This window comes from Gambusia affinis, linkage group LG02 (genome assembly GCF_019740435.1).
Source record: "Gambusia affinis linkage group LG02, SWU_Gaff_1.0, whole genome shotgun sequence".
NCBI classification, from domain to species: Eukaryota; Metazoa; Chordata; class Actinopteri; order Cyprinodontiformes; family Poeciliidae; genus Gambusia; species Gambusia affinis.
The window spans coordinates 23,661,265-23,676,245 of record NC_057869.1 but is presented as its reverse complement, the minus strand read 5'-3'; the positions used below and the strand labels follow the sequence as shown (position 1 = coordinate 23,676,245).

Sequence of the window (14,981 nt, the reverse complement as noted above, 5' to 3'; positions counted from 1 at the left end):
TAAATGCATAAACTTATTTTTGAAGTAGTATTTTCTAAGCAGAACCAAACAGAGCCCACCTATTTAGAGTTGCCTCTGATTAGTAGTAAATGAAACACTGATCAATGTATTTGATGTGTATTAATGATTTTGTTGATGACATTTGACAAAATGTAATGCTTATTGCTTATTGCACTGTGAATTGCCTCTTTGCAGAAATGGTGATGTACAAATAAATTTGGGCTAAGGGAGAGGACACACTTATACTTTATATTTTTTCTTTAGAGTAATTCAAAATGTACTTTTCTACTGAAATTCCAGCAATCTCCTTTTTGAATTCTTCCCACTATAAACTATTCTAACATACAAGCCCAAAGAAAGATAAATTGGAACAGAAAAATATAAGATTTTCTCTCGTAGTGCAGTGTGGCTTAGCCAAATAAATGTCAAACTTGATAAATATTACTTTCAACAGCAATCCACATTTGAACCTAATTTGTATATAGATCTAATTTTCTATCGATTCTTATTCACTTTCTGCTTAATTTAACTTCACTTTGTTCAATCTAAACAAATAAGATCTCAAACACAAAGAGAGCACTGCATGTATGTTTGGAGGACGACAGGAAGGAATGAAAAATGAAGACTTAAAAAAAAAAAAACAAACAAGATAGGTGAGTATTATTTGTTCTATCCACTAAAATAGAAAAATGCCTTGTCACATATAAATATGGTAAATTCTTTGCAAGGTGCTTTCTGCCAATATAAAATTTTGCATTAAGTTTTTTTTTTTTTTTTAGCATGATCCCTGCCTTTATTTGCAAGGAAACTTACTTCCTAAATCCCAGTTAAGTATGTAGGTCATTCCTGCAGAAGGCGGTTCTGTGCCTCAGATGTGAACAAGATAAAAATTTGTTTCCATCAGTTAATCTGGGAGCAGCTCAACTTTTCCTAAAAACAAGTGGGAGTGTTTTCTTGTTGCTTGTTGATGTGCTTGCTGAGAGATGCTGCAAAGTACACAACTCGACGCAATCTCTGTGGACACATGCAGGCTCAGGTTTTTTGAGGGATTGCTGTAAAGTCAATGACTTGTTGCAAAAGCAGGACTTCTTTAGAAAGAAAACATTTTGCAAACTTAATTTGATTGTAGTTTTGGATTAGATATTTATAGAAATTAGTCGGCCATGCACATTTACATATACGAGGGTTTTTCTACATAAAGGATATCTCAAGATGACAACGTTGCCAAGTTGCTAGAATAGTGAGAACAGCAGAAAGCAACACTCGGCACCTAAGAACGCACCTCTTTGGGTCAGGGTCCGACCAAACCACGCAAACAGCACCACACCAACATCAGGGCCGCCGGACAACCCTGGAGCCATCCACACACCTCCAGCACTTGCCAAACCAGTAAGGGTGCAAGGACAAAAACATGAGACTGTGTACCACTCCCCCTGCCCAGCCCCCTGCTCCCAGCCCAGTCCCCCACACTCCAACATATTGTGTTTGCCTGTTTGTCTGTGGTAATGTAAAATGTTCACAGATGTGTAGTGTGAAACAACACTCTGACAGTGCTCATCTATTTTTTGCTTCTTTCCAGTTTGTTGTGTCAAATTCCCTCCTAACTCTTAACCTAACCCTACCCTGCCCTTTTCAGGCCATGTTTTCCCCTTTAAGAGTTTCTGTAATTGTCATTTATGATTTAGTATTTCATATAATCCGTCAACCTGAAAATTGCTTGTGTTTTAGTCCCTTTCAGAGCAAACCGACTTCCAGGCTTGTGTGGCATCCAGTTTCAAAACCTATTTATGGTCACAAACCCTTGAAGGAGCAGTTGAATGTTATCACTCTGAGGCTTTAACTGGCATACGGCTAGTTTAACCTCACAAAGCATCTATAAAAGGGCAAAGAATGTTGCTCTGAGGAAAAAACTGTTGGAATTAGTCCAAAAAAAAAAGGAAAATGGGTTTCCAGTTATTTATTCCTGAAGACAGTGGGAATTTTTTTCTGCAGGATTGTATTGATCACGCCTCTTAAATGGCCACTGATGGATTTGGATCTTTCTCTCACCAGAGCCAGAAGTGTGAAAGCTGTTTGTTGCTGCTCCCACTTTAAGCAACAAATCTACCTTGAGTCACATTTCCCCTAAAAAAAAAAAAAGTAGGCATACTTTTTTTTTGTTATTGTTTACTAGTAGCACACATCAGTCGAGGAATCCTTCCAAACGCATGCAAGTATTTACGATACCTCTGCAGGAGACGCATGACTGATTAAAACAATAACCAAGTGTTCACATCCACTGTTTTGGGTAAATAGGTTCATTTTGATTTTCTGTTTTGGACAACAGGTGTCCTTCACAAACGCACTTGTACATTCAACTGTTTAATTAAAAAGGCTGCTTGAGGAAATATATTTAGCTGTTAAAGTTAAAATGTGCTGTGTTGCTGTCGGCTTCCATGATTTATTAAGGAAAAACATCCAGCTGTGGGTAACACCCTTACGTTTTCCTGTTTTTGATGAGTCACTGTGACTGAAGTGGAAAAGGCTGCGCCCCTTCACAGAGGTTTAACATTTCTGAACTAAGAGAGCAGAAGGGCCTGTGTGTACTGTAACTCCCACAGTTTACACACAGTCATCATGAGTTTGGATATTAATCTGAGGCATTTGTTGAGAAGTCATACAACCAAAAACCTGGGGTGAACATGTCTGCAGAATTAGGACTAAACTGCCACTCGTGAAAACATGCACGCGCCTTTGCTAAAGTGTGGTTAAAAAGTAATGTCTCAATACTTTTGGTAGCCAAAAAAAACCCATTGCATAATTTTTGCAGCATATTTGGCCTCTCTTTCTACCAAAAGTGCTAGAGTTAATTTAAAAAGGTTGGTTCGGGGTTTCAGGCATAAACTACAAATTTTCAATAAGGCTGAGTGCAGGACAATCAACTTTCCTGAAGCTTAATGTTAGCCTGCTTTATTGCAAAACCAGTTTTGAGCACTGCTTGGGATCAATTTCCTGTTAGAACGCTCTACTGTGAACAGGTTTTAACCTTAATATGACAGAAAATTGGTCAAAGCCTTTGGCCAGGACAAGCACAACAACAACAACAACAACAAAAACAGCCAAAGGTGGCAGGTAGTGCAAAGTAATTCCTTCGTTCTAGGTGTCAAATGTTTGGAGTGTTTCTCAAAATCCTGGCTTTTTCCAAGTATATTAAAGGGCAGCATCTCCTAGCGACTGTTGTCCAAATGAAAATTATTATGCTCATTTAATTTGTCATGCGATTGATTTGTTGCTTACTGTGGCATACTTAATCTTCAATCCCTCTGTCATTTGTCATTGTAGTTCCCCACTTCAAATTTATGACTAATCACACGATAGTTTCCTTCATTCTGTAGAGCATGTACAGGCATCAGCCACCAGGGTCAAGGTCAAGTGAGGGTTTTATCCCTAAACACCGTAAAGTGTGGTAGTGGAAGCATTATGCTGCAGGGTTGTTCCACTGCCTTGATGAGTGACGTAATCTCTTTACTCATATTGACAGTGCGCCGACTACAACTCAATTTAAATGAAATCGACCAATTCTGATAAGAATATTACATTTTCTGACAATTCTGTTGATGGCTACAAAGCTCACATTTCTCTTTAACTTTATAAGGGGAATTTAATTAAATATTGAATAGGTTGAATGCAGTTGTCTGAAGCCGTCAATCGCCAAGACAAATTCAGCAAAGAATTCAAAGTTGTGATTTTTTAAAATTCCTTTCATCGTTTAATGAGTTCAATATGAACAGAATAGCATAAATCACAATGCCCCAAATTAAAATAACATTCCTGTTGAGGACTACTTCATAGTAACTTCTGACAAGAGATGTGACTTTACCTTTAATCATGAGTGCATTACATGAAAACAGAACCCATCTGGTCTTCTAAGCCACATAAAAGCTGAGCTTTATTGACAATATACAGTAGAGTACTCTGGGTTTGTGTCTTTTTATATTTAGACAGCAATGAACATTCCTATCGAAGGCATCTGACAGTTAAGACGAACCACAAAATTCATCTCTCCAGCTCTGGTTAGCCAAAAAAACCCAAAAAACAAAAACAAATGATCAGTCCTAATCTCATACATTTCTTTTTCTGTCGATGTGGATAGATGTCCTTGTGTTGCCGCTACAGAGCAGGGTGAAACCCCACCAGTTGAGCAGAAGCATTTCCGCACACTGAGTGTCAAAGTGTCCTAGTTTGTGCTGAAAGGATTCTGCGAGACTGATGAGGGGGCCTGGCAAGTAGTCAAGACTCCACATCTTCAGAGGTGATACGTGCTCTTCTTTCTTTATTTGGTCATGGACTTCACCATTTCCAGAGTTTCCACTGGTTTCCATTGCTGGTTGATGGTGAGTAGCTGCAGCAAAATGTTACAGACAGAAAAAAAGAGAGAGAAGAGCCTTTGTTAGAGGTATCTTTTGGCTATTACCAGGATTGGCTCTGATGTCACAGAAGACGGTTGGTACAAGTGATAGTGACACAGCACTATCTATCAGCAGCAGGGCAGAAGGCAGTGCTTGTTTACATGCTGCAATAAAGAGAACTGAAACCCTTATGAAAATGAATACAGCCGATAGAATCTTATAAAGCATAAATAAAATCAAAACACACCTTTTGGGGCTTTGATGGGTCCAGTCTTTCCCATGGTTCTGGGTTGTCAGTCTTGTTCAAACTGTGCAGCAAATTAAAACAGATTATACTCTATTTCAGCTCTAATTGATGCAATTTAATCAAACGTGAGCTAAAAAAAAAGAGAGAAAAACTCACATCACATCGGATTTGGTGAACAGAAAGTAGAGGGAAAAAGATGCGGCTCCTGTTGCTGCGAACGCCATGAATCCCACCAGAGGGATCAGCTGAAACAGACACACAAGAAGCATAACAACCACATCAGATCTTCACTAGAAGCAGCCCGACTGCACAAATAAAACGAGTAAAAAAGCAAACGCCTTACCTCCTTCCTCTTCTTCAACAACTGGATGAATCCAGACATGTTTCCAAAATACTCAAAACACCTGCAGAGACAATAGTTTGGTTTTCACTTGTTGTTTACATCCTCAGTCTGAGTCTCTACTTTCCTAGAGGAAGAGGCAGTGTACTAAAGGCAGCTCAGTGCAACATGTCTTACCTGCTGCTTCAGAGCTTCCTGAAGTCTGAGTCCTGCACAGCAGGAGACAAACAGATGTAGGACGGGGCGGGAGGGTTTACGAGGTGAGAGTCACGTAGACACATGATGCTTTCTGTATTGTAATGTACAACTGAAGGACAAAGCATCTATTTGGTCATGATAGACACATAGCACAAGTGTGCAGGGCCCTCTAGTGGTCAGACTTGAAAACAGAAAGGTAGCTCTACAGACGATTGTTAAAAACAGCAAAAATCATGTCATGGCAAATGCTGAGACAACAAAATGACACAATAGTTACATTAAAATGACATTTATTTTAAAACTGATTTGTTTATAGCCTGACATAGATGTTACTCAGGGATACACCAGTAAGTAAACATTAGCAGAAATATGAAAATCCAAGTTCATTAGTAGACTTCACCTTTCTATTGTTTTCATTTCAAGTAACAATTTAAACTATAATCTCTGATATCACATACAATGACTATAGAAAGTAGAGTTTTCAAACTAGATTTTGACACATCAAAATGATGCGTCAAAATCATGACATCAATGAGAAAATAAAATACTTAAAGAACAACTTCTTGATCTTTAGTTATTTCATCTACTTTCAAAAAACATGGAAGAAACTCAAATATATCTGTGCAGATCTCTTGTGATTTTTAAAGACTCACTCAGGAATAGTTATTTTTTAACATAAGAGGTTAGTCTTTTCTTTTGTCATGAAATACAGGATATTTGTTTCGCTTCTCTTGAAACCCTTTTGAATACTAAAACAACAACGATGTCTAACCACCACATTCATTATATATATATATATATGAAAATGCTCCTACCTCCATGACCATCCTGTGAACCAACATGGAGTACCCAACTCCAGGAGGTCCCACACCTCTGGGACAGGGCCCCAACAGCCAGTGTATTAAAATCCTTCAGGTTTATTGCAAACCCCTCATGGATACAAACACCCCTCAGCACGTCTTTCACAAGGTCATAAAAAACGGTAGCTTAAGAGACTCCTTTATCCATCAAAAACCAGATGACATACCAACATAAAAATGGAAAAACAAAACAAGAAAACAATGCAATTTCCCCCCAGGTTTTGTGTTTAAACGAAAAAACCAAAGAACAAACTATACTCTGGATTATGATGAATAACGTATATAGAAACTTCTGACCAGAGTTGTAACTTTAGCTACATATGGTCATAGGAGAATTATATGAAGACAGAAATCATCGGCTCTCCTAAGCCACATAAAAGCTCGGCTTTATTGAAAATATAGAGTGCAATAGTCTGGGGTTATGTCTTTTTATATTCAGACAGAAATACATATTTTATTATATCTTAGGCATCCGACAGTAAAATTAAACAGTTAAAGTAAAATAATAATAATAATCAGCTCTCAAGCTGAGGTGAACCAAAAATAACAAAAAACAACTTCAGAAATCATGCTTGCTCTTCTTTCTTATTTGGTCATGGACTTCACCATTTCCAGAGTCTCCACTGGTTTCCATTTCTGATTGATGGTGACAAACTGCAGCAAAATGTTAGAAAAAAAAGACACTTCATTTAAGGTATTTACCACTTTTACCATAAATATTTGGAGGACTGACTCGGATGTCACAGTGATAGTGAGGGAGCACATATCAGAATTTGGGTGGAAGGCAATGCTTGTTTACAAAAATTAAAACACACCTTTTGAGGTTTTGTTGGGTCCACTCGTTCCCAAGGTTCTGGATTTGAAGTCTTGTTCAAACTACACAGCAAATTTAAACAATAGACTATAATGATTCAGCTCTAATTGACAACATTCCATCAAAAACAGTTAAAAAAAAAACTCACATCACGTCATTCTTGTGGAACAGAAAATAGATGGCAACTGATGGTGCTCCTGCTGCAGCAAACGCCATAATTCCCACAATAGGAATCACCTGAAACAAGAAACATTCCAACCACACCTGAGATCGAGCCTTGCCAAAAGTGTAAAGAAAGTATACATCTTACCTCCTTCCTTTTCATCAACAACTGGAAGAATCCGGACATTTTGTCAAAAATACTCAAAAGACCTATTGAGAAAATAGCCTGGTTTTCACTTGCTGGGTTATGTACTTTCCTTACAACATGTGTCAGCCAACTATAGAATGTCGTTTGTAAAGTTACACAATAAAAAATTAACAGCAATAATTTGCTGTATTTGGCCGGACATAGAAGAAAAAATATGGGTGTTCATTTTTCAGCAAGCCATTCCAACATTTAGAATTGTAAAAGTTGCAAACTAAATATTTAATTCGCAAGCTATACATTTAGTGCCAAACTAAATACTTATTTTCCAAACCAACAATGTTTTCAAACTAAGAAATATTTAACATTCAGGTTGCTAGCTAAATACTTAACTAATATGCAACTTGGCTTATAGGTAAGCGGAAGTGGAATATCAAAATAAAACCTCGGGTTTTCGTGTCTCTAAACTCCGGTGATGGCAGACTTGAACAGGCACATTGTTTTCGTTATGACTAGGTAAACAGAGCAAATTATTGCTTTTTTTATTTTTTATTGTTACTGTGTAACTTTAGAAACAGCGTCCCATAGCTAACGGATAATACGGTCTCCATAGACTTACTTTTCTTAACTGAAAACATTTTATAAACGTTTTTTGCAACTGAAATACAGCAAAAAATAAGACTAGCCAACATCCTAAAGCTACGTACTCAAAAAATATGTACACTGTTGTACATATCATCGACCACAAAAAAACAACACCTGCGTAAGGGCCACCCAAACAGGTAAATACTTACTATAAGAAAGTTTTCCAGAGGACAAAGCATTCAGATAGAGCTCATGAGCGTTTACTTTCTCCTAACTGCCTAAATTCTCGTTGTCAAGGTTACCGGAGAACATTTCAAAGATAGTTTGCTGGTAACAGAGCTTACTCGGTCATATTTCTAGAAATCCAATTTGACAAAATCCGATACAAAGTAACTATAATATAGGTTATCGCTGATACCGCTTAAACCGATTGTATTAAGAAGAAAACAGACCTATTGAGTGAAAACAGTACTAATGTATGAAAACATATTCTCAAACAGAAAATGTATTGATATTTGCCGTTATAATTCTTGCATCTCTTGAGGAATTTCAAGTAATTTGCTGGACATATAGAAGAGAAACCAAACAAAAGTAAGAAGCTCATCACAACAGCATTGATCTAATACAAATACCCACTTTGAAAATTATAGTATTATTTAGATCACGCCCAGACATACCCAAAACATTTTTACCATCCTTAGCATGAATTTAATGATACTCTTTGCTACCTGAGCTTATTTTCCAACTTATTAACGTAACTTATTTTCACTATAAATAAATTTACTAAGGCGTCACAGTTGTCATAATCTGGATGGACCCTTTAATTTTCTAAAGGAAATGTAGGGCTGGGAGAGAGGATTTATGAGGTAAATGGAAAATATATGGTTCTTTCTGTATTGTAATGTATAGCTAAAGGACAAAGCATCTATTTGATAATAATAGAGGCTCCAGTGGTCAGACTTTAAAGCTGAAATACAGTTGAACATATGATTGTTAAAAATAGCCTAAATCATGTCATTGAAAAGCTTATGAGATAAAAAAAAAAACAGACAATAAAAGTTACATGTCATAACATTTATTTTAAAACTGATATTTTGTATAAAAATACATCACTGGTGAGGTATTAAATATGAACTAATCTGCTGAGCAGTGAGAGAAGGACTCATTTTGCTGATGGACCGAAGGAAATGTGTCTGCTGGATGAATGAAGTTTCCATGTTCTCCTCCAGCAATGCCAGCAGAGCAGCCTAAAAAGCAAAAAACAATAAAAAATAATAAAAATTATATACATAAATACATCTTTGATGGTATGTTTTTTAATCGTTCACAAAAAAGCCACTTGGGACACACTTACTTCCTTACACAAGTTTTCCAGGTCAGCTCCAGAGTAAAGCTTTGTCTTTTCAGCCAGCTCCTCCAGACAGACGTGTGAATCCACAGGCATAGACTTTGTGCAAACTTTTAGGATGGCCAGTCGAGCCTTAACATAGGTAACAAAAAACAATGCACCACGAGGCTTAACATTAAAACACTCAGTTGCTGTTATGCATTAATGTGTAAAAATTATTCCCTCTCTTTGCTGCTTTATGTTAAAACAGCCTAAATCCAAAGAGGGAGAGTTTGAAATGGCCTTTAGAAAAAAAAACAACTGTGCATAACTATGATTAAATTTAACTACGTAATGTAGATTAGGCACTATACAAAGTAGAATCAAACCTGCAGGTCAGGGGGTGGAACATAAATGATGTGGTCCAGCCTGCCGGGTCTGAGGAGGGCGCTGTCAATACAGCTGGGTCTGTTTGTGGCAGCTACAACCATCACATCTTTGTTACAAACCTCCTGACAGTCCAGCTGTTAAGAGAAATAAAAAACCCAGCTTATTATTAAAGTCAGGGTGTGAAGATGAGAAGTTGTGTGATGTCAGCAACATGTGACCTCGTCATCTGTGTGACTCTGCTCCACACCCTCTGCCTGGAGGACCTTATCTGCTCCCCTCCTCTCCACCGTCTTCAGGCCGATCCCGTCCATCTCGTTCAGCAGCACAGAGAGCAGCCGGGTCTGCACGCTGTTAGGGGTCCCGACGTCGGACCGCGACCCGATCAACGAGTCGATCTCGTCGAGGAACAGAACGCAGGGCGCGCAGGCGCGGGCCTGCCGGAACAGCTGCACGTGAAAGGACAGATGCAATGGTTTGAAAGACGCGACAAAGAAGAAATAAAAATCATCTGCTCTCTGGATATTTCAGAAAACTAATAGAAGGTACCTGAGCTAAAGCTTTCTCAGAGTCTCCGACGTACGGGGAGTACAGGTCAGCGCCGCTGACGGACAAGAAGGCACAGCGGGACGAGGTGGCAGCAGCTTTGACAAGAGTTGTCTTTGCACATCCTGGAGGTCCGTACAGGAGGATGCCACGTGGCCGACACAACCCCAGACGGACAAACGCCTCAGGGTGTCTCATAGGCCACTCAATGCTCTGTGGTAGAGAATTAAAGAGAAAAATTATTTAACTATGCTTTGCATGGGAACATGTCATCATACTTTTCCTTTCTAGCTCTATAAATCCAGCCCCACTGCTCAGTCAGCCTTAGTGGTGGAAATGTATCATATTGTTTATCATATCAATAAACCATAATACATTTCTTATCAGGGCTGCACAGTGGCGCAGTTGGTAGAGCTGTTGCCTTGCAGCAAGAAGGTCCTGGGTTCGATTCCCGGCCCGGGGTCTTTCTGCATGGAGTTTGCATGTTCTCCCTGTGCATGGTGGGTTCTCTCCGGGTTCTCCAGCTTCCTCCCACAGTCCAAAAACATGACTATCAGGTTAATTGGTCTCTCTAAATTCTCCCTAGGTGTGAATGGTTGTGTGTCTTGTATGTCTCTGTGTTGCCCTGCGACAGACTGCCGACCTGTCCAGGGTGAACCCGCCTCTCACCCGGAACGTAGCTGGAGATAGGCACCAGCGACCCTCCTGACCCCATTAGGGACAAAAGGTGAACAGAAAATGGATGGATGAAATTTCTTGTAATAAGATTTTTGATTTACTCTAATCATAATAAATTTCAGTTATTGATGGTAAATAAACAAAAAACCAACTGTTTTTTCTTTACACTGTCGGGAATGTTATTTTTTTCTATTTTCTCCACTGTTCTACAAGTGACGTGCATCAATAAATATCAGTAAATTCAAAATTTAAATATGATTAAATACACTTACTGTGTGCATTGTAGTGATATGAATCACATTTGTAGAAGCAAGTGGCATCCTGAATAAGCCTATTTTAAGAACAATATTTGTGTTTGTGGCAGTATGATTGCTGAGCCCTCCAGTCACAGCCATACGGTTACGTAAAAAAGAAGTAATAAATAGATTATGATGAAAAAAAAATTGTTATCACAATAGCACCATAAGATATTGTGATAAAATTCTAAGTCCATATCGGCCACCCCTAGTTAGCCTACCTGTCTTAGTTTGGTTTTGACTTCCTCCAGGCCTCCAATTTGCTCCCAAAGCACCGGGGAGAGCTCCGTCCTGCCCAGGCTGCCTCTCAGGCAGGACGGGCCCACCAACTTCAGGGCCTCTTGGAAGTGCTTCATATCCATTACCGGCTCCCCTGAACCCTGCAGGCAACAATGTCAATGAATCACAGAACACTAAACTCATAAATTGGCCCTGATCCAAAACAAGTTGGATAAAAACAAAGATTCGACGTTTTGTCTGAACAGAACACGGCCCTGCAAACTATGTCCCACGATTCAAGAGCTGTCACAGCAATAATTTTTAGTATTTGGTGTCTGTCTGACTTCATCACTCTCTCACAGTGTTGCAAAGTTGTTTAGGTTTCTTCAAAACATTCCTTCACTTTAGTAAGTTTTACATGCATTTGTTTTTGCAATGCTCTCTTACGGTTCCACCGTAAGATTTCAGCCACTGTTGAGGTCTGGACATTGACTGGAGCATTCCAGCAAATTGATTCTTTTCATTTTCTGCCATTCTGTTTCAGGTTTGCTGCCGTGCTCAGTGTCACTAAAGCCGTTGCCGGTAAGCTGCAATTATTATATCCGGGCAAATAATAAATTTAAAAATGATCACTTATTTTCTCTGCATTTACCTTTACATTCTCCCTCAAAGCGTGCATGGCGGCCTCCCTGCACAGTGCACTCAGGTCTGCTCCGACATATCCTGTCGTTATCTGAGCAAGCTCTGCAATGTTCACGGTGGGGCCCACGGGCATTCTCTCACACAGAACAGACAGGATGGCCTTTCTCTGCAGCAGTGTTGGAGCACCGATGATCACCTTTTAAAGAGCACAAACGCAAAGCTTACTGGTTTTGCTTTGCATGTAGCAGCTGTTGCTCACACTACATTCAGGGCTACATAAAATAAAACGCTGCACCTCTCTGTCAAACCTCCCAGGCCTACGCAGCGCCGGGTCTAAACTGTCTGGCCTGTTGGTGGCTCCTACGATGAGGAAGCGGTCGGACCGACTCATCCCATCCATCAGCGTGAGAAGCTGAGCCACCAGCCGGTTCTCCGGCGCGGAGGAGCCGCTTCTCCTTGGGAACAGAGAGTCCAGCTCGTCCAAAAACAACACGCAGGGGCCCTCTTCTGCTGCAGACCGGGCACGCTCGAACACAGCCCGCAGCGTCTCCTCGCTCTCACCCGGCCGTGACCCGACAACCTGACAAAAGGAGACCGCTGCTGTTGAATAGTTGTTCTTTGACAACATAAAGTTGTTGTTTAATAGTTTAGCCATTTACTTTGTCTTGATACAGACAAACAGAAAATGCAGGATATTTGATTTGTATCTCTTGAAACCTTTTTGAGAGCCAAAATGACAAGTTAGTCATTTCCAATTACAACGTTTCCCAGTCACTGACTTCACAAAATAACTCACTAAAAATGAAAATGTGTATAGCAGCTCCTACCTCTGGTCCTCTGACCACCACCAGGCTGGCGCCCACCTCCATGACCACCCTGCGGACCAACACGGTCTTCCCAACTCCAGGAGGTCCCACCAGGAGCACACCTCTGGGGCAGGACACCCCCAGCGAGGTCAGGGTGTTGGGATAAAGGAGGGGCAGCTGCAGCATCTCTCTCAGGGATGCAGTCACCTGCAGTAGAGGAAAAACACACATGTTGGCGTCAACCCTGTAGATTAGTACAACAGGGGTGATAACAGTAAGTAGAAACTGACCTCCTCCAGTCCTCCCAGCGGGACGGTGTGCTGGTCCTGCATTCGACTCTTGTAATGCTGGACTGTCTGGATCTCAGCTATCTCCAAACCAGTTTTAGAGGTGATGACTCCAGCAGCTGCAGACTTTGGACAGATGCCGTGTACAGCAACAAATCTGATATCTGTATTAAAATCCTCCAGGTTTATTACAAACTCTTTATGGACATAAACACCCGTCAGCATGTCCTTCACAAGCTCATGAACAAGGCTAGAGCTTGTGTTTTTCTTAAAATCAAGACTCCGGACCACCACAGTTACTTTAACACTCTTCAGTTTGGCGCAGGGTGCGGGTCTGAGCTGAGCCGTGTCCAAGCTCAGGTGTGCGGGGAGCCCAGAAATCAAGCTGGGAGTGAAACATTTCAGGTCCATCTGCAGGAAGCCCTCCGCCAGGTCTGGACGGGGCCAGGCGGTGCACAGGCAGCTTCCCCCGGGAAGAGACACCAGCAGAGGGGAGCCCAGTCTTAGACCCAACGACGTCATAAGACCCGGGCCCAGCCTGCATCTCTGAGAGCCCCGGTCAGAAGAATCCACCGATAGCAGCCTAAGAGACTCCATTGTCCATTAAAACCCAATAATGACACATTGATAGCGAGATTTAAACATAGCTAAGAGCCTCACATGCAGCGCGCACTTAGCATATATACTACAGAAACTTCATTTAACAGCGTCCATTAGTGTTAAGTAGAAGCTGAATTAAACTGACATACTAGGTAACGCTGTACACCAACCGGTTGTGTCTTAAACAAGGAAATGGCTGCTACATTTAATAAGCTAAAGCGATTATTACAATAGCTGAGCTATAATGTGTTTACAAAATTGGCGTGGTGGCTGTTAAAAAGAGATGGCCAACAAAAACCTTTAAATGCGTGTTACGTCGGTCGGCGCGTTTCACCGGTTAAAAACGCGCGTGCTCTGCTCGCGTTACAGGGATACTACGGCTACCGCACAAGCTCAAACTTCGTTTCAGCGAAGTCGACCCACCGCTATTTTGTCCGAGCTAGTCATATCGGGCATATATTATGAGGCTAAAGAGATGACTGAAAATAAATATTGGCTTGAAAAATATAGCTGTAACTGAAAACATGACCATTGACTCTGAAATAAATGTACTGAAAAATTTAGTTTTGAACGATAAACAAAAATTGATGGTGAAAAAATATTAATTTAAACTCTAACTATATGCATTTAGTGAAACAATGTGGCTCTCCTTCAGAGATCCTTTTTGAAAAGACCCCAAATTATATAATTGCATATATATAAACTACACAAGCAAATCTGGTTTTCTATTCTGTATTTCATGTAAGTTTGCAAATAGATGGAGCGTGGAATCTAAATTGCAGTTATGTTTGACGCAGAAAGCAAATATTCAGATTCCCAAACAATAATACACCACTCTCTTAAGATAGGAGTTCATTAGTGTACTCAACATAATAACAAGCAAAATAACAATTCCACTACAGGTCTTACAAAAGACGGAAAATATAATATAATATAATATAATATAATATAATATAATATAATATAATATAATATAATATAATATAATATAATATAATATAATATAATATAATATAATATATTTTTGTGAATATATACAGCTTAATGTGAAAGCAAAAAGTCATATACAGTCCAACATTCTGAGTTTAAGGTTTTTATCTCTAGTACTCTGTTGCCATCTAGTGCACAGAAAAGAAAATACATCGAATCTAGATAATTGTGTGTTGAACTTTGAAATGTAAAGTTGATGTCATATGCAAATATCAAATTGAGAGGAAGTATGCGTGGTACATGTTTACATTATAATCATTAATGAGTTGTGGTGTTAACTGCTGATGATTTTACTGAATTTCTAGCCTGTTGAGGCATCTTTTAATTTGTAGCTACATAAAACAATGAATTTTATATACTACCTGAGTGGTCAGATATAATGTTGTTGCTTCCTGGGAACACTGATCCACCTTCTCCTTTCTCATTTTCAGAAAGCAAATGATAGTTTAATTAAATTACCGACA

General features: G+C 39.7%; 3 protein-coding genes across 4 annotated transcripts; all 3 read right to left on the bottom strand.

The window, feature by feature from the left end:
• Window positions 1–3,725: 3,725 nt before the first annotated feature.
• Window positions 3,726–5,250, bottom strand: LOC122841539 (normal mucosa of esophagus-specific gene 1 protein-like). Its single transcript, XM_044134924.1, has 5 exons — window positions 5,153–5,250; window positions 4,979–5,039; window positions 4,792–4,880; window positions 4,636–4,696; window positions 3,726–4,381 (listed from the first exon to the last, which is right to left on the bottom strand). Exons 2-5 carry the CDS (start codon window positions 5,015–5,017, stop codon window positions 4,313–4,315), a joined length of 258 nt encoding a protein of 85 aa, XP_043990859.1. The 5' UTR covers window positions 5,018–5,039; window positions 5,153–5,250; the 3' UTR covers window positions 3,726–4,312.
• A 1,143-nt stretch (window positions 5,251–6,393) lies between these two features.
• Window positions 6,394–8,050, bottom strand: LOC122841546 (normal mucosa of esophagus-specific gene 1 protein-like). 2 transcript variants are annotated; one of them, XM_044134936.1, is made up of 5 exons: window positions 7,949–8,046; window positions 7,158–7,219; window positions 6,996–7,084; window positions 6,849–6,909; window positions 6,394–6,687 (listed from the first exon to the last, which is right to left on the bottom strand). In XM_044134936.1, exons 2-5 carry the CDS (start codon window positions 7,194–7,196, stop codon window positions 6,619–6,621), a joined length of 258 nt encoding a protein of 85 aa, XP_043990871.1. In that variant the 5' UTR covers window positions 7,197–7,219; window positions 7,949–8,046; the 3' UTR covers window positions 6,394–6,618. The 2 variants fall into 2 exon arrangements, with proteins under 2 accessions (XP_043990871.1, XP_043990882.1); XM_044134947.1 differs by lacking the exon at window positions 7,158–7,219 and having other exon boundaries at window positions 7,949–8,050.
• Window positions 8,051–8,798: 748 nt separating this feature from the next.
• On the bottom strand, window positions 8,799–13,918 carry spata5l1 (spermatogenesis associated 5-like 1). Its single transcript, XM_044134911.1, has 10 exons — window positions 12,931–13,918; window positions 12,662–12,847; window positions 12,130–12,414; window positions 11,845–12,030; window positions 11,195–11,353; window positions 10,003–10,212; window positions 9,675–9,902; window positions 9,456–9,590; window positions 9,094–9,219; window positions 8,799–8,986 (listed from the first exon to the last, which is right to left on the bottom strand). Exons 1-10 carry the CDS (start codon window positions 13,522–13,524, stop codon window positions 8,849–8,851), a joined length of 2,247 nt encoding a protein of 748 aa, XP_043990846.1. The 5' UTR covers window positions 13,525–13,918; the 3' UTR covers window positions 8,799–8,848.
• Window positions 13,919–14,981: the final 1,063 nt, after the last annotated feature.

What these genes read in the sequence shown, in the direction of transcription:
- LOC122841546 (XM_044134936.1), bottom strand. Translation starts at nt 7,196, where the DNA reads ATGTCCGGATTCTTCCAGTTGTTGATGAAAAGGAAGGAG. An exon ending in TGTTGATGAAAAGGAAGGAG is followed by an intron (nt 7,085 to 7,157) that starts GTAAGATGTATA and finishes TTCTTGTTTCAG; the next exon opens with GTGATTCCTATTGTGGGAAT. An exon ending in ACCCAACAAAACCTCAAAAG is followed by an intron (nt 6,688 to 6,848) that starts GTGTGTTTTAAT and finishes ATTTTGCTGCAG; the next exon opens with TTTGTCACCATCAATCAGAA.
- LOC122841539 (XM_044134924.1), bottom strand. Translation starts at nt 5,017, where the DNA reads ATGTCTGGATTCATCCAGTTGTTGAAGAAGAGGAAGGAG. An exon ending in TGTTGAAGAAGAGGAAGGAG is followed by an intron (nt 4,881 to 4,978) that starts GTAAGGCGTTTG and finishes TGTCTGTTTCAG; the next exon opens with CTGATCCCTCTGGTGGGATT. An exon ending in ACCCATCAAAGCCCCAAAAG is followed by an intron (nt 4,382 to 4,635) that starts GTGTGTTTTGAT and finishes ATTTTGCTGCAG; the next exon opens with CTACTCACCATCAACCAGCA.
- spata5l1 (XM_044134911.1), bottom strand. Translation starts at nt 13,524, where the DNA reads ATGGAGTCTCTTAGGCTGCTATCGGTGGATTCTTCTGACCGGGGCTCT. An exon ending in CTGGGAGGTTTGACAGAGAG is followed by an intron (nt 12,031 to 12,129) that starts GTGCAGCGTTTT and finishes GCTCTTTAAAAG; the next exon opens with GTGATCATCGGTGCTCCAAC. An exon ending in CTTTGAGGGAGAATGTAAAG is followed by an intron (nt 11,354 to 11,844) that starts GTAAATGCAGAG and finishes TGTTGCCTGCAG; the next exon opens with GGTTCAGGGGAGCCGGTAAT.